Source organism: Montipora foliosa, chromosome 2 (assembly GCF_036669935.1).
Source record: "Montipora foliosa isolate CH-2021 chromosome 2, ASM3666993v2, whole genome shotgun sequence".
NCBI classification, from domain to species: domain Eukaryota; kingdom Metazoa; phylum Cnidaria; class Anthozoa; order Scleractinia; family Acroporidae; genus Montipora; species Montipora foliosa.
The window spans coordinates 11,132,773-11,151,895 of NC_090870.1; the positions used below are offsets into that span (position 1 = coordinate 11,132,773).

Here is a 19,123-nt window from a genome sequence, read left to right on the forward strand (position 1 = left end):
AGGTAACTCTTTTACCTGTGATGATCACATCACAATATATGCTGCTGTTTCAATGAATGGAAAGAACACTTCAGTAGCCTTTCCCTGTATCCCTTTTGTTTCAACTCTCTGATGACATCTCTTTCACAGTAAGGCTTCACTTGAGTTATTTTAATTAAATAACTGGCCCCACTCACTTTGGTATGAAGCTTTTGCGATGCGAGGAACACATTAATTATCAAGGTTGAGGAAATTGCTGAGGCATTGTAGAGAAATCAAGCTTCAAAAGTACAATCATGTGGAATCTCCATTAATTTTAAGTTCTTTTCAAACAAGGACAAGTATCCAGAGTGATAATTGAATTGGGTACCCGTGTGGTGCTTTGGAAGATAATTTTTTGAAGAATCAACTGCAAGATCTGTAGATTACACAATTTCTAACCTTCATGATGATGAGCAGCACTACATATAAGAATAAAATGATAACGTTTATTTGGTTTATGAGTTCAAATGGTGACTAGGACTATTTCACAGATAGATAACATTTCAGTGGATATCGGCTATCAAAACCAATACAGGAAAACCTGCGTATAAGAACCTAGAGTCTTCCTACTTAGCCTAAATAGTTTCTTATAGAAATGGTATTTAGTGGGGTTTTAGCTTACTTAGGTTCTTAATTTGATAGGGGCACTAGCGATCAGCAAAGATAACTACTGCAGGGCATATGTGATATGGAATGGGTATATATAGTTTACGTCATAGAAAGTGCGGCGTACGGGGTTTTATGCACGAGTTGTTTGTGTCAAAAACCCGAACGAGCGAGGAACGAGCGAGTGAGGGTTTTTGACACAAACAACGAGTGAATAAAACCCCGTACAAAGCACTTTCTATGTCGTAAACTGTTTATTACACATAACATGAGAATTTTCATTAAAATGGTTTTCTGAACGCGAATTAGAAACAAAAACTCACTAACAATAGAACCAAATGCAAATTTAATTTAATTCAATAACAAAGTACGATTTGCACGATTTGCACGAGATGCACGAGTAATTGGCATGGAAACGCCTTTACGCTATCGTTGATTGGTTATACTTCCACATGTGAAATAGTTGTACCCCATTCTGATTGGCTGTATAGGCCTTTTTCACATATGAAAATAAAGCGTATAGATTTGTACAAATGAGCTTTATGGAATAAAATTCTCATGTTATGTGTAATAAAATGCTGTATTAAATAATTATGTAGAATACAGTTTAGATGATAACCATACAGTAAATTTATCAGTTTCCAAAATACTAGCATGCATTTCAGTTCATTCTTTGAATCTTACTGACTGAAAGCTAGACTAATTTTTTTTCTGTATTTTCATCTGTGCCTTCATTTTTGTAAAAGAAGAAACTATTGAAAATTTTATTCTAACAGGTTCTTAAATTTTAGGTTCTTTTACGTGCTACTGGGTTTTTACTGAACAACTAAGTTAACATTATTATTAGTTATTCATGGCATATAGCACTTATATTCAGTCGACAAAGTTATCCACCCTTCAAACAACTGGGAAAAGGAAAATAAATAAGGGCTATCCTGTTGCTTTAACAAGAGCAAAGGATTCTGTTGATAAACAGGCCAAATACAGAAAACCTAGGTATGGCCTCAATTAAAAAATTGCTGATGCTTCACTTAAGGTGGCGAAAGACAAGATACAAAAACCCTCAACTTGTCACCCAACATTGTTTCGTTGCAAGTTTTGGTTGATGTTTTGTGTTTTTCACCTTGCGTGATTAACTTGACCCGCAACAAAAACATTTGTTGCGGGTTGAAGAAATGCAGGGCGCTGATTGGTTGATTTGCTAGTACACGAGCACATTTGTTGCGGGACAAGCTGTGAGCTCGATGACAAACAAACAAAAAAGCCAAAATTTGTTGCTCAGAGTAGACCCACTCTCTACTTTTTGCAACAACTTTCTTCAACCCGCAACAAATGTTCTTGTTGAGCGACAAGTTGATCATGCAAGGTGAAAAACGGGAGACATCGACCCAAACTTGCAACGAAACAATGTTGCGCGCCAAGTTTAGGGTTTTTTGTATCTCGTATTTCGCCACCTTTAATTAAGGTAGACTTCAGACACTGAATCATATACCCAAGCATTAGATAAAGCCAGAAGCACATCACCTTGAAGCGTGTACCTTGTAACTCGTTTCCTTGCAACAAAGCTGAGGATTTTAGGACACCAATTTTATGCCCAAATATGCACAAAAACAAGATCAAAGTTGCACGTGCGGGAAAATGCACGAGCTACGTTACATCCAAATAAGGGAATTTCTAAACTAAAAAAAAACCATACTCTGAACCAGAGTAAAACGCTTGAGATTCTGATAAAACCAGAAGCATTAACCTCTGGTTCAGAGCTGGGGTTTTTAGTATAAATGTAAAACAGTTCATACATTTTCTCACACGTGCAGCTTTGATCTTATTTTGGTCCATATTTGGGCATAAAGTAATAATTATTGTTGTCCAAAAATCTCCAGCTTTGTTCCAAGGAAAAGAGTTGCAAGTTGTAAACACGCTTCAATGTCATTTGCTTCTGATAAAACAAAGATTTTATCAACGGGCCCCAGTCATTACAAGGTTGGTTTAAGTATTCCACCAGATAAATCACAAGCATTGGTGGATATCTCAATAATTATTATTGGTTTTGGAAGAACTTGTCTGGAGGTTAGTGATTTTTCAAATGGGGAGCATTAGCACTAATCCAGTGGCCCGTGCTTCATCAGGTGGATAGGGCTATTAACCTTTTGAATAACTAAGGATAGGGGTCTCAATATTTCTCTCTCTCTGTTTCAGTCACTAAAGACTACTGTCAATTTCCATCGGTTCACTTTCGTCTTGGCCCTGAGTAGGCTCTGGCTTATTCTCTGAGGCACCATTTTGTTCAGAGGTTGGTTGCTCTGTACTTTTCTCCTCATCTGTCTGGGTTTTTGATGCCTCATCTGCCTGGGTTTTTGATGCCTCATCTGTCTGGGGTTTTGATGCCTCATCTGTCTGGGTTTTTGATGCCTCATCTGTCTGGGGTTTTGATGCCTCATCTGCCTGGGTTTTTGATGCCTCCTCTTGGTTGTCTGAGATATCTGGCTCATTTTGTGCATTGAGCCTCTCATCAAAGAACTTGAAAACCGAATCAAATGCAAAGTGCGAAGTCAGCTCGTGTCTTTCTGTACCTAACAATGAAGAAACAGAACACAATCACCCTGAGAAAGATGATCGTCCACTACATTTTTGCCATTTCTAATGTTTGCGGTCGCAATATTATTGTTTCTGTGGTGTGCAAAAAAAAAATCCTGCAAAAAAATTACCAATTTAAAATAAGTCTACTTCACTGCAAAATTCTGTAAGTAAAGTCACTCATAGAAATAGCCTTCTCTTTAAGTGTGCATTTCGTTCAGAAGAAAGGCAACAAAACTATTAGTTTTCTTTGTTTTCATTTAAAACCAACGGTTCATATTGATTGAATGCACTCAAGTAAATGAAAAGTCACTTCTGTTTAAAAGCACCATTCTGAATTTCCAGCAAAGCATGAAAAATCACCAACCCACAAAAATAAACTCTCAGTGTGCACTGTCACACAGTATATTAAAGTTAATTAGGGTTTCTACTCTTTTCAGCAGTTAAAATTATTCCACTCTGCAGTAACAATAATTATTCCAGGTCTTAAGCTTGTGTTATAGCCCCCTTTTCCATTTTTTGTTATGCCCAATAGTGATTGGCTGATATTGAGATTGCGTGAAGTGTTTTGTACTGCACGCTCATTTTTGATTGCATGTGGATTTTTTGGGGCAATTTTTTTGGACAAAAAACAGGAACAAAGTTTTAAAATAAGTTTGGTTTGTTTGAAACATGTGTTCTAAACATCTATGAACACCAGCCAATTACAAGTTTTTGTGATTTAAGATATTTACGATTTAAGGAAATTGGGTAATTGGGCCAGCCTTGTAAAGACATTATTAAGAGTAAACGTCTTACCAGCAGATACCATATCACAGTCTGCTCCTCTAAACACAGATTCCACAGGAGAATCCAGAGGACGATCCGACGAAATCCAGTTGCGTGAATTCTACAAATGCAGTAAAAGGAAACAACAATTTGAGAAAAACAAGGCTACAGCACATTGCAGAATTTGACAGCTTTGCAGGAATTCAGAATTAACAACTACATGTATTTAGGACAACATTAGATAATAACTAACCCTAACCCTGAAACATCTTTCTGTTTGCGTTGATCTTACAATGAAGTATGTAATCTGATTTAGTGATTTGTAAACAATGGAAAATCTTAAAGGAAAGATCCAAAAGTGTGAGAGAGTCACACTACTACCTTTTGCTTAAAGGCCTAATTGAAAGATGTTTGAATAATTAAAAGGAACATGGTACATTCTCATTTTTTAAATATCTCCTATTGTTATGGAGATATTAAAGTTCTTGTGTAAACATTGATCCAAGAGCAAAACAAATCACAAAATCTAGAAAATCCTAAGAAATATTACGGCAGTTCTCTTCAAACTTTGCACCAATAATGCTTATCAGCCAATGAATATGATGACACCTATTATACAGTTACCATGGCAACAGCTTTGTGTCCAGATCAAGTTTGTGCAGAACTGGAGTTTCTACTTTTTGTTTTAACCAAAACATCATTCACACTCAATGAGTTGATTAGGAGATCTACAGCAACATGGGCTCTATGTGTGTTTTGACCAGGACATTCTGAGTGCTCATAAAGAGCCCACAAACTATCATAAAATTGACAGAATTCAGTTTGGGCCAGATGGGAAAATATTTGGCCTCGGTCATGGCGCATGGATCTCACAGCACTCGGTCAATACGCCTTGACCTTGGGCCAAATATTGTCACGTCAGGCCCTCCCGCTCACTCAATAAGGACGTATTGAGTCCTCATAAGAAGGATTTTCCTTTTGTGTGCTCAGTCCTATGAGGGTTGAATACTACAATTTAGTATTTAGCATTTTGCATGAACATGTATATGTAATCTAAAGAAGTAACCAATTGTCAAAATCCTTTTGCTCTCAAGAACCTCTGTCTTATGCTTACGGCAAACCATTTTACTTGTCTATGTTAACGGCTTTTTAATTTTAGCAAAAACAATAACCTTTTTTTTTAGTCCCCATTAATCCATTTCACTTCCAGCAAGTACACCATAATTCTTTTTGCTTTGGCCAATGTCAGACAATTTTACTTGTCAACAGTAGCACCGGTGGGAGTGAAAGGATTACAGTATTTACTTATGCACTGTTACTCCTAGAAATCGCACCTTTTTCATCCATTTTAGTAATGTCTTGTCCCCTCCCTGATGTGGAAGACTGTGTACAGAGTCAGTGAATGCAACAGCTTTCACCTTGTCCAAAAGTCCCTTACACTTTTGAAGCTGGAAAATAATTATTATAATACTATAATTAAGGAAATCTTCATTTATCAATGGTAATATACATTTAGGCACAATAATTTGATTTAAAAGTTGAATTCAAAAATCTAAAATGAAATTTTTACCATATTTTTGATAAATGCTTCACTTCGAATAATAATAATAATAATAATAATAATAATAATAATAGTAATAATGAGATTGAGGCTAGGAGACCAGATTTATTAATCATTGACAAAAGTGAGAAGAACTGCCAAATTATAGACATGGCAATCCTGGAAGATGGAAGGGTGAGAGCAAAAGAAGATGAGAAAGTAGAAAAATATCAAGACCTTGCGAGAGAAGTTTGAAAGATGTGGGGAGTAAGAACAAAGGTGATACCCATAGTGGTAGGGGCATTGCGAACAATACCACTGAGGTTAAAAGAAAATCTGAGGACCATAGGTGTAGACACATTCATTGAACTGATTCAGAGATCTGTACTGTTGGGATCGGCAAGAATTCTTAGAAAAGTGCTGGAAATGAAGGCAGGAAAGGAATGTACAATGAAGGATGCTTCTTGGTTTCCTTAGACAACTGGTTGTTGCCCAGAACTAATGAAAACCAGATTCTATCTGAGATCTGAGAAAGAAAGACTCCAGGGACCTTTGGCCATTGGATGTGGCTTGCTCCCTTGGTGTAATCTCAGTATAACATCCACAAGAGCTACAGCATTAACATAATAATGGCAATGTCATTCTTACAACAGAAAATTATTATTATTATTATTATTATTATTATTATTATTATTATTATTATTATTATCACTTGAAATCTTGGAACAAATTTAAGACGTTTTCAAAAATTAATATACAAGTAATAGCAACAACAGAACAATACCACTGTACAGAAAAGCCAGTTATCTTTTATGCAATCAATAAAGTATAATCAAGTACATTTTTTTAAACTCATTAACAATTCAATTCACCTGCACGAGCTTTAACTGCTAAAACAATCCTCACTAGAATTCTCTATATAAAGCATACTAATAAGGCATAGCTTGTTTTTTTGTATGCTAATGTTCTCCTCTCACAATTTCAACCTTTGTTCAGACTCCAGGGACACGCTCTTTGAACGTTTTTCAAGCTGTTCAAAAAACTCACAGCGCATGTTTTACTGGGTCTAAACCAATAAAACACTGCTGCAAGTTTTTACATAAAACTACACCACTACCTAAACAAAACAAGAAATGAAAATCGTGCAGCTGTTTTTTTCTTATATTAATGTTCAATGGATTTCACAGTCATGTAGACAAATTTCTCCTTTTGAATATTTAATGAGACTTAATAATATCCATGTGTACTCAAAGCAACCAGACGTTCGTAAATTAATAGACAGTATAAATTTTGCAAACACGAAGTGTCACTCACCCCATTCACAATGACAATTCCTCCATAGCTATGGGCCACAACAACTATTTTTTCAGCTGCAGCTTGAGAAATGAAGTTCTCCCAAACATATCTGAAATGCTTCTCTGGAGATTCACTCCCCTTAAAGAAAGAAATCAGACTTAAACCTACAAACTAAATAAATCGTTGGTATGAGAGCACTACGAATAATTAACAATATTATTCCATGAGCCCGTGTTGGATACGAGATGGTAAATAGCCAACATGGCACATAGCGCCAATTTAGCTATTACCAATCTCGTATACAACAAGGGCGAATGGAATATTTGTTTTATTAAATTCTCAACCTTCGGTTTTGCTAAATTTTATTTAAATTGAAGAAACGACCTGAAAGTGACATGAATTCTGGGCGCCAAAACTTTTGTGCTGAGCGACATTTGCCACATTCATTTTCATATAAGGTCAAATGCAGGTATAATGGCTGATAAGCGACTGACCCAGTGAACCAATGAGAAAGCTAGAATTGTACCTTTAACCAATTCAGACACTGCTCAGGTGCCGTAGGATGCTCCGACTTGACAATATTAAAATCATCTGGTCTTTTACTCAATCGTAATGTTATGATGCCATATGAAACACCAATAGATGCTTAACAAGATGCACTCGTTAATGTGACGTAATAGGTTACCATGGCAACAAAAGAGCCATCTAAAAACAGCCTATATGTTGTCTTTAAATGCATGAATCTCAGAAGCGAATGCGGTGACCCCCCATTTTTTATTGAAAGAGAATGATTAGCAGGCTAGGATAAAAATTTTGCACAGTTTAAAAAAATTCTCTGGAGCAGATTTATAGCCATCTACACAGTTTCAAAAAAAGTTTTAAGGTGGCTCTGAATCCGCTCCAGGGAATTTTTTAAAACTTTGCAGAGGGCGTAGGGCATAGGGCATTTTTGGATGGTTCTTTTGTTGCCATGGTAATATATTATGTCATATTAATATGTGCATCTCGTTAAGCAATTATTGGTACTACAACATTGCCATTAAGTGAAACAGTGTTACAAGTAGAGTTAATCTTTCTAATAACACATTCCCTCCAAATTTTTAAAACTGGTTTGAGCCACCTTAACCCTTTCACTCCTGTAAGTGCCACTGAGACTTATAGATTTTACTCTGTCTAATGCCAGACAATTTTACTCGTCAATGGGGAACCCCACAGGAGTGAATTGGTTAATTACGTCCCACTCCCAGGAGGCAATAACCAGGTTAATGTTATTTAATTTGGTTATTAATTTTGCCAATGGAAGGTTAAAAGTGTGAAGTGCAAAAGAGTAATAAAAAGTTATTGATTTTTAACCCATTGATCCCTGGGAGTGAGACTTAACAGATTTTACTCTGTCTAACGCCAGGCCCCAGTTGTTCAAAAGGTGGATAACACTATCCATTGGATAGCGCGATTGATTTCGCTATTACTTATTCACTGGATAGTGACTTATCGATCCGCCCGATAGCGCTATCCACCTTTTGAACAACTGGGGCCAGATGTTTTTACTCATCCACTAGGAGCGTCCAAGGGGGTTTGAGGTGTCCATGGGGTAATTAATATTTTATTACCATAATGCTTTCAAAAATAATTGTGAAAAACCATGTTCACTGCAGTTGATCTTGACAACTATGAAATGTTCTGAATGCTTTTCTATGTTGTTCACTTGACTGATCAAAACGCCCCACCATCAAAACTCACTCTGATAGGTATTCTTTTCTTTTCATCCCACCCAAAGTTTTCATTTCCATTTGTTATAAGTACTCCAAAACCATCCTGTATTTTAAGAGAAAACACTGGTCATTCTTAAAGTTTTTTCTAAAAAATCTATGATTATCATTTAGCACTGAGAAAGCACTCATAAAAAAAAAGATTTCCTTCTTTTCACACCAGTGGCTCACTTAGCTGAGCATTGGATCATCCTTATTGAATGTAAAAAGTTCCATTATTTGTAAACATCATTACAAATTTAAGCAACAATTTCTTCTCACTTATTAAATTAAAGATTGTGAGGATTAGTCCTGCTAGGTTGTGTCAACCATTTATCCCCCACAAAGACATTACCAGATGCTCTACCAGTAGGCCAACAGCAACACTTGTGTTATGAGTAAGCAGAGGTAAACCGTAAGATTGAAAGTGACGTTTGCACTTATCAGGACAATTTAAGCAATTGTCTCAAAGAGACACCTGGAAAATTCAAGCAGCTTCAGTGGGAAGCCACCTTGACTTGATTTCGGTTCAATTTTGAAGCCACTGATTTGATTTCTTTGGAAGCCACTGTTGAGGTTGCCTGAAATTTTAATTCCTTATAATAAATTGTGCAGATAAGTGCAAATAAAACATTTCTTTCCTTCAGAGGTAAACCATATAAGTAACATCTACAGTATGAGCAGCACTGATGTATGAGATTTTCAAACTCCTGGTTTTGCCTCACGATTGTAAATTTGATACAATACAGACACAAAAATATTGTGAACTTATTATTAATAAGTTTATGTCCACACTCAGGTAATTTTTATTGAGAAGCTCAAAAAGTTAAAGTTAATGAAGGAACTCTGTATAAGATGTCAAGTCAATGATAAAGAAAACTTTTCTTGAATTGAATACCTGTATGTCAGTAAGTACACTACAGGGTTTCAAGATTTAAACAGCACACATTCCTTTACAGAAAAAAGGGCATACAAAGGCATTGCAGGGAGGCAAGTATTTGTTGCTTTACAACAAGAGCAAAATGAAAAATTCAGTGGATAAAATGATATTTGTGTATTATGTAAGAACATCATACAGGAAATACTCAGGCCAACTCAAAAATGACTTCTACTTTGTGCACCAGAATGTTCAAAATTCCAGTGTGTTACACTAAAATTTGTACAAAATACAAATAAGTCAACAGATAAAGATTAAGTAAAAATGTAAAAATTATCTACTGAAAAACCTGACCTTCTCAGCTCGCTTGATGTAGGGCAACATAGTTCCACAATTTAAGTCATCATTGATAATCAACCTTGACAGGAAAATGAAAAAAACAGTAAATAGAACAATATCCATAAATGGGATAGACTCAAACCTTTCAGGCAGATGGAGTAGTCAACTTCTCCAAATTAACGATTTAAGAAGGAGACTAGCCCACCTGCATAGTCTTTCTAGACACAAAAAACATCATCTATCAGGACCTACAACTAAGCCCTGACGAAGTGGTAAATACCAAGTTGAAACCCCTCTTGATTAACAGATACATTATATCTGATGTTTTTGAATTTGCTGAGGAGATCCATTATTTGGAAGTTGCCAAGTATGACATCCTGGTATCTTTCAGAAATGGGCATAACATAATAAAGCCTTTCAAAATTAATACTCTCAAAAGACTGAAAATGAGTCTTGGAATCCTATAGAATTTCACCAGGATCCTATCAAGATCCTGTAAGATTTTTTCAAGATCCTATAAAGGATATCAGGATCTTTTACAGGATTTGATCAGGATCTTATCCAGATCCTGATTAGGATCCCAAACAGGATCCGAATCCTATTCAAGATCCTACTAGATCCTACAGGATCTCACAGGATCCTTCAGGATCCTACATAGGGTTTTTACCAGGGATAAATCCTTTCAAACACCTTCAAAAGAATGAAAATGAGATGCAAACATTAAAGTTACAAACCCCAACCAGGCTAATTCAGGGTTGTCCAAAATTATTGCAAAAGATGACTGTGTTTGAAATATAGGAGGTGAAAAATAACTACCGGTAAAGGAATTTTATTAAAACTATGGCTAGTGTTTCTGGTCGATATAACGCGCCCTCTGATCGGCTAAGAGTAGCTAAATGCTAGGACATTATTCTCCCGTAATGCTCATGGGCCGACTATGGATTATGCAAATTAGTTTTTTCTTCCTTTGGACCATTCTGCTAGTCATTACAATAATAAACAACTTAACCCACTGTCTGCCCATTGATTGCCATTGGTTCCCATTGATGAGTAAAATCGCCTGGCGTTAGATAGAGTAAAATACCGGTACCCTGGCATTAGACTAAAATACTCCGGCGTTAGACAGAGTAAAATACTGGCCAGTTCAGGCCAGCTCAGGAGTGAAAGGGTTCATTAATAACCTCTACCGTTCAGTCGTTACAGCAAAATCTCAGACCTTGGCCTATCTGTATTGACCTCACTGTCGCTCAGTCAATATGGCAAGGAGGGGAACATGGGGGGTCCCTGGACGATACAAAAAAAATTAACGATCACCGCATCAATGCAAGAAAAGTTGACGAAACACTGTCAAAGCAACAATTATTTTTAGCTACACAATTTTAATGTCTACTCTTGACGTAATACTTTTATACCTAAACAATTTTCCACAAAATAAGCACATCAAAACGTACGCTTGTCAATGCACATGCCTACGTGTCGATACTGTTGATACCCGTAAATCAGTTTTCTTTTACTACCAGGAGAGCTTGTTTGCATGAAGGTCCATGAATATGACTGAGAAGTTGACCTAAAGGGCTACCAAGTGCTCTCTGGAGCATGTTCGATTACCCTTTCACCCTTCAATACCGTATATTGATAATCGTTTGAAAAAATAAAAGGTCAAGAAAGTCGCATGACCTTGGAGCCGATATAGACCGGTATCAGAATGGCCTCTAGATGACCCTACTGTAAGGACAAGTTCAGGAGTTAATGGATAAACAACCTCTACATCCATCCCTTTATTAAAAGCAGACCTGCCAGCAGAAGGTTAACTACATTTGAGAACGCTGCAAACCCATGCGCTGTCCATGGTACCCTGCAAGCAGTTGGTTTCTCCTACGCTTCCCAAAAGAGAAACCACTGTGAGCAACCATTTGATTTTCTATCGAGCAGGTGCGAAGTACATCACACCCAACATGATGCATTTGACATCACTTTGTCTTATTTTGCAGGAAAAATATGGAATCACCAGACAGCAGGCTCACCCTAACGCAGCAGTTGCATAGCTGAACACACATGTACTTATTTGTCCTTGGCGCTGGACGGCAGCTCACTAGAATGAGCTTGGTTGCTAACGGGTGCTCGCAGTGGTTTCTCTCTTGGGAAGCGTAGGAGAAACCAAATGCGCGCAGGGTATGTCCATAGAAGCCTCAGTCCCTATTTATTCATCTCTTTTCCCCTTTCAATATGAACCACTCACCGTCTGGCCCATTGCCCTGCTCTAACCACACCACTGCCATGAATAAGAATCATAAGCTTGTCAGATGTCATGGCACACTTGCTCATGAAAATAAAACTCCTTGCTTCATCTTCTTTTGCATCAACCTAAAACAAAAAAATAGAACTTAATAAGCCACTTTAAAGATTTGTTTCCACTAGTGATGCAAGCAATTACAAAAACAACAGATGCAGATAATTTATATTAATTTGTCGTTAGTAAGTAATTTATTAGTATCTTTTGTCTAATCAAGGGGTAATAATGTGAACAATACCAACTTTGTGTACGTTGCTCAAGCTTATGCTTGGACCATGGGTAAAAATCAGCCCTGAGGCATGTGTTCATAAGTAAAATAATGGCACATGTCTTTGTTGGAAAAGCACTGGACTCAATTGCGCACTCTGTATGAGTGGCTGAGGGCTCAAACCCTGGCCACACCATTATACTCAGAGTCTTAAAATAATCTAACTGAGGACAATGAGCTGCTTTGTTTGTAATCACATCTGCACTGGTCAGACTCCGGCAAGTTTTCATTGAATATGGATGAAAACTACAGACTAGAACTTCAAATTCAACTTTATTTAAAGAATAATAATTTGACAATATACAACACAAAAGGACTGGTCCACAAATAGCATTTGCTAATCTGGGCGGAACAGTCACACCAAAAGATTACAATGAAAATAATAAGTAATTACTAAATTTACAAAAGGAGACTTACATGTACATAATTACTTGCACAGATTTGTGTCAACTTAAATCATTAGCATAATAATTATTACAAGTTTGAATGAAGACCTCAAGTTCTATTTGTACATTTTTAGAGAAAGGGTAATTTGGGAAATATCAAATATAGTCATCATGCTTCTTAAGAATATCAAGAAGGAAAGAGTGGAGATTGTTGCCGTCTCAGATCTACTGGATCACAATAACGGCAACTTTAGATTGGATAAAATAAGTCTGACTTTTGAATCAGTTCTAAGGTGGAAGGTAGGAGAAATAAAGAACAAGAAACGGCTGGAGAAAGCAAGGAAGGAGACATTTTGGGAGGAGAGGTTGCATGGGATGTTTATGAGGGATATCAGTGAAGTGGCTGATGAGATGTTGTGGCTTAGAGATGCGTATTTGCGAAAGATTATAGAGGGCTATTATTACTTTTGCTGCTCAGGAGCAGGCTTTGCGAAAGAGGTTTTTTCGGGCCACAATTGAGAAGGAAAATGTACATCCAAAGTGTAGAGAGACGCACAGTGGCAAGGAGGTGGAGTCAGTTGAGCATGTGGCAAGTGGTTGTACTGGTTTGGCTCAGAGGGAGTATCAGTCCAAGGAGGAATTAAATCAGATGGGTTGAAGGTGTACTGGGAGCTTTGTCCAGCCATACTGAGGTGGATTGAGCAGCTCAGGCCTCGGTTACAAGTTCAAAAGGTGGTTAACACTATCCAGCAGATAAATCACTATCCAGCGGATAATCACTAGCAAAACCAAATGATTTATCCACTGGACAGCCTTCGAACAACTGAGGCCAGGAGTTGGTGTTTGTTGATTTCTCAGTGCCTTGAGATAAGAACGTGGTGACTAAAGAAGATGAGGAAATCACCAAGTACTAGAGTTTCTGGCAAAGGGAATCAGGAAGATGCATAAGTTGTTGACGAAGATTGTGGGATTGGCGATTGCTTGTTTGGGTGTGGTGTCTGGTCAGTTTGAGGGTTTTTTCAAAAATCTTGGGGTTCTAGATTTGTTGGGAGAAGTGCAGGCTTCCGCAGTCATTGGAGCCACCCTAAGCCTCCACAAGACACTGTCTCTAAGCCACAGGTTTGGTGCTAAGGCTAAGCAGTTGTTTATGCCTACAGAGTTTGAATACCATCTCCCTGCAGGTTCTTCTCTTCACAGAAAGTCAACAGTTATTATCATTATTGTTATTAAATTGTGCGAAACATTTGTTGAGTGGTCATGCTAGACAGTACATGTATATGTTGTGATTCAAATTCTTTCTTGGTTTAAAATTTGTCAAACCAGTTAAATTTTGATTTTTCTTTCTTCTAATATCCATTATCATAATTTGAAAAAAGTCAAAATTGAACCACATTGAAAAATTTTGCACCAAATAAAAAATGGAACCATAACATATAATATATTAATTTTGACTTACTGGAACAAAATGTTTCTCCAGCTTAACTTCCTCCTCTAATAGTTTGTAGACATACTCTGTAATTACCTTGAAGAAATTGGATGCAGAGTCACAATAAATGATCAGCAGCAATCACAGCCAAGGAAGAAAATAGTAATAATAACAATAACAATAATATTATATTGTTATGGTAATGATGACTGATAATTAAGCACTGACAGATAATTGATGATGATAACAATAACACAGAAGATGATCCAGCTGCTGATAAGGTTGAGGCCAATGACGAAGACAACGATCGATATTTATGATAATGCATAATTTTACTTCAAGGGAAATATTTCAAAGTAGCATTTTGCTTTTGTTCCCCTGCATGATGCTCAAGATTCTACTTCCTATTTTTTCATGGAATGCAATATTGATACTCACTGGTAGTAATAACAAATAAATATTTAAAAAAACTGGATTTAGAGCACTAATTGGGGACACTAACAAAATTAACTCAAATCAAATCAAATCAATTGGTTTTTGTGGAGAGGGGAAAACCGGAGGACACGGAAAAAAACCTCTCAAAGCAAAGAAGAGAACCAACACACTCAACCAACATAGGACGCTGAGTCTGGGAATTGAACCCCAGTCACAATGGTGGGAGGCGAGTGCTCTCACCACTGCACCACCTCTAACCCTAACCCTAACCCTAACACCCCTGTTTCCTCAAAAGAACTTGACCTTATTGGTAAAAAGAGAGGAGACCAGCAACAAGAAAAAATACAACATCTATATCAATAACAATAAACATACAGATAAATGTGGATTGCAGCTTTTTTCCTTACAAAACTTAACCCATTCATCGCTAAGAAAGTAAGTCCAGTTAAGTTTTTCTTAGCTGTAGAAACATGGGACAATGACTTGCCAAAATCGCATCAAATGCACTTAAGAAGCGGGCAGACAAGAATAACAATAATTACTATTGGTACAATACTGCTGCAGGGTATGTTGATTCTATTGTCATGATACTCGTAATTACTTCCATTTCAAGAAAGTCGGTTGGTTTCCCATACAAATCCTTATAATTACATCAAGTTGGTTATAACACAACACCACTCTTGTCACAGTCTCAACTTGAGCTTGAGCCACCTGTGATTAATTCTAATTAGACAGGCCTCTATGTTAATTATGCTGGTGAAACCAAGAAACCCACTACCCCAACGAAACCCAAGAAACCAGTGAAACCATGAAGCTCATAAAACCAAAGAAGCCAATGAAACCCAAGTGACCAGTGAAACCACAAAACCAATGAAACTATGAAACCCACAAAACAAACTAAACCCAAGAAACCAGTGAAACCATGAAACCCACAAAACAAATGAAACCATGAAACCCAAGAAACGAGAGAGCCATAAAACCCACAAAACCCAAGAAACCATGTAACCATGAAACCTGAATAACCTTCTACATGCTTTTATGCCAGTCAGCAGCACACCTACATAATAGAGGAATGTCTAACAATAACAATAATAATAATAATAATAATAATAATAATAATAATGACTTATTATGACAATACCAAACGTGTTACATCCCACCTCTCCAAGGGCTTCATAATGCCTCTGATTATATGCTCTATCACCTTCCTTTACTTCAAATTTGAAAGGTTCACCAGTTTCTTTGTGTCTCATCTGACCACCTGCATAGAACCAATAAACCAACAGTCTATATTACAGAACATTAAGCTCATTATCTTGAACCTAATAGGGTTATTTGGGAATCTGGTGAAATCTACCGTTGTTAAGCTTAATATGCATTGTATATATCATCACTGACAGTACAAAAAGTACGTAGTCAGCATCAATATTATTATCATATTTACAAACCCAATACATGCAGTTAAATGCAATTTAACAGAATTTAGTAATTATGCAACATGTAACTGGATCCCATGTGTCCTTGGGGTTTCATGATGTGTAGTGTGGAAGCGCACCTTTGAGCAGGTTGAGGAATCTTTTTCAAGCGTTGGCATCTTGTGCTTTGGGCCTAGTTATGACCCTTTCCCCACCCTACCCTACCCTTTTGTACTGATTTTATCAGTGTGACGAGTGCCTGTTCCTCTTCCATGCGGGAGAGTGGGAGGGAGGGGGGGGGGGGGGGGGAGGGAACCATGGGAACAGTCTCCATCGCGGAGCTGGCTGCCAATAGTAGAAGCTCCTGGCCTCAGTTGTTCAAAAGGTAGATAAAGCTATCCAGTGGGTAAAATCACTACCCAGCAAATAAACACTAGCAAGACCATTACATGTACATTGAATTATCCAGTGGATAGCGCTATCCACCCCTTCGGACGACTTGCGCCTGGATGTTTCTGAGGCACACCCAACCTCCACTTTGCAGCTCAGTTGTTACCGGTAATTACCAAAACCGACAGGGTCATAGAGGAACAATTGATGCTAGCATGTGAGAGATCAATTGGATGCAAATATATACACAAGGAAACCTTTGAAAGAGGAGGAGCTTGAGGTGAACCCTTAAAGGCAGCCAGATGTCAAAGGATGCTCCCTTCAAACAAAAAGGATGAGCACTGGTAGGAGGTTAATAGCCTAAATTTGCACCTATGATCTTTGAACTCTCTATCATAGGGAGCATTTGATTCCTCAATCAAACCCTCTGGGGTGGGGAGATGAAAGACCCAGAGACAACTTGCCTTAATTATTACATTTCACTGTACACGTAGCTTTAAGGCCTGATTTTTACAAGCGATGTGCATGTACAGTACGCAAAAGCACAAGTAACATAAACAGATGCATAATAATTTTTTTATCAAAGAATTTAGTGCCTCAGAAGCAGCTTGCTCATCAATTTAGTGTCTTTTGTTCAAAGAAGAACAAGGCATTAATGAGCAAGATGCTTCTGAGTTTGTGCAAATTGCTTGTGTTTACATAAAGGTCGCTTGTGAAAACCAGGCTTTATTGATCAATAGTGCAAACCTGCATTAAAGTGATATCCAAATTCCTCCAATGTTTCGGGAAAAGCCACTTCTTCCTCCATTCCTGATTTCAAACCCAAACCTGCAAAGATGCAAAATGTTGCACTGTCCATGAGATCAGCAAATTTATTTTAACAGAGTAGGAAAACTGCATTGTAAAGTACATAACGTTTTAGGTATGATAATAAATGTGACCAAGGTAATGCAAGATGATAATGATATTGAAGAGGAAGCTTCAAAACTCAAGAGAAAACAAACCAAACCAATATTATCAACAAATATAAATTTACATGAAAGATTAACCCACAACCCTCTATGATCTAGTATGGATGCTCTAACTCTGTGGTGAGCATCAGTAACTGAAGCATCTTGGGCAAAAAAAACCTCTCAAACCACTTGCATGATACGCCTATATAGGAGTTCAGATCTCGCTCAAAAATAAAAATAATATTTCGCTGGACACAAGTGCTTTGCCAATAAATTACTGTGGAAAACCTAAGTACCCAGAGAAAAACTTCTCACAGCAGAGTAGAGAACCAACAAACTCAACCTGCATGTAGTGTCCACTGTTCAGAAATCAATGTTATTATGAGCAACACTATCTAGAGGAGAGCTAGTGCTTTCACCAATGCGCCAACCCTTCTCCCTGAACTTTATCAGAAATACTTAGAGCCAGCAAAATCCCCATTAACTTTTCGTGCAGCTATCCACATTGCCTCAAGATCCACACCAAAACCAAAAGATCTCATATTCAATTCCTTTGCATTTATCACCAGTATTGCTTCATTAATGCTGGCTGCATTTACGTTTTTGTTACCTATATAGACTCTTGGTATATCGTAAGTCCAGGAAATGCCCAAAAGTCCTTATCTTACTGAAGTATCCAGCACCCGGCGTTACTAAACACAGGAACGGAACAGAATGGAACGGAATATACCGGAATAAACCGGAATATGCCGGAATGAGGCGAAATAACACCGGAATGAAACAAAATGAACAAGAATGGTACCAGAATATACCGAAACAAACCGGAATGAGGCGGAATGACACCCAAATAAAGCGGAATATACCGAATGAACCTGAAAGTGCCAAAATTTTGTGTTTTAGTTAGCGCCGACCGATTTTCCGTTGTTTCAGTCAGCTTTTGTTGTGTCACGTGATTCCCTAAGGGAATTGCATGTGTTTTTTCCTTTTGTAGGTCGGAGGCGGCTTTCACTGTGCAAGTCAGAAAACCCGTGAACATTTTTATTTCATTCTGACAGGTCAGTTGTGTATTGACCAATCACAATCAAGTTCAGTGAACCACAAACTAATTACCGTTGCTGCTTGCTTGCTTCCCACAACCCACACGTGATGGAGATATTTGGAAATAGATTCGTTCAAACGGCCTGAAGACTCTTTTTCTCTTCCCGATTGTTGGCAATAATGCCATCGAACCTGAATGCAGTGTTTCCTTGTTTGAAGAAAGAAGTCAGAAGCACAGAAAAAAGGTCGATCGATCCATCGTCGTTCAAAGCCTTGTTACTTCCCCTTTAATGTAAACTGTTTCTGTTTTCTGTCAGTCTCTCTATTCTGCAACACTTATTCATTCACAGGCTAGAATGATAAAAAGTTACCTTTTGTTCCTTGTCATTGCAGTCCACGCTAATCAGCTTGATTTTGGTGTCCTTCTGGTTTATTCTGCCTTATTCTGTTGTCATTCCGCCTTGTTCCGGTATACAAATGTATTTCGGTACCATTCTTTTTTATTCCGTCTCATTCCCGTGTCATTCGGTTTTATTCCAGAGTCATTTCACCTTGTTCCGGCATATTCCGGTATATTCTGCTTCATTTGTGTGTCATTCCGATGTCATTCCGGCTCGTTTCGGTATATTCCGGTACCATTCTTGTTCATTCCGTCTCATTCCGGCATATTCCAGTTTATTCCGGTATATTCCGTTCCGTTCCTGTGTTTAGTAACGCCCTCCAGCACCTGTTAAAAAGCCTGACTTCTGG

General features: G+C 37.7%; 1 protein-coding gene across 2 annotated transcripts in view; it reads right to left on the reverse strand.

The window, feature by feature from the left end:
* Positions 1 to 447: 447 nt before the first annotated feature.
* LOC137992413 (cotranscriptional regulator ARB2A homolog) overlaps positions 448 to 19,123 on the reverse strand; it is a 19,423-nt gene continuing 747 nt past the window's right edge. For both annotated transcript variants that reach the window (XM_068837748.1, XM_068837747.1), the window contains exons 3-12: positions 17,130 to 17,210; positions 15,738 to 15,838; positions 14,173 to 14,238; positions 12,009 to 12,133; positions 9,785 to 9,848; positions 8,546 to 8,620; positions 6,824 to 6,943; positions 5,304 to 5,417; positions 4,000 to 4,090; positions 448 to 3,197 (exon numbers count right to left, since the gene is read on the reverse strand). In XM_068837748.1, the coding sequence (XP_068693849.1) occupies positions 2,827 to 3,197; positions 4,000 to 4,090; positions 5,304 to 5,417; positions 6,824 to 6,943; positions 8,546 to 8,620; positions 9,785 to 9,848; positions 12,009 to 12,133; positions 14,173 to 14,238; positions 15,738 to 15,838; positions 17,130 to 17,210 (1,208 nt within the window). In that variant the 3' untranslated portion in view covers positions 448 to 2,826. The remainder of the gene's footprint in view (positions 3,198 to 3,999; positions 4,091 to 5,303; positions 5,418 to 6,823; positions 6,944 to 8,545; positions 8,621 to 9,784; positions 9,849 to 12,008; positions 12,134 to 14,172; positions 14,239 to 15,737; positions 15,839 to 17,129; positions 17,211 to 19,123) is intronic.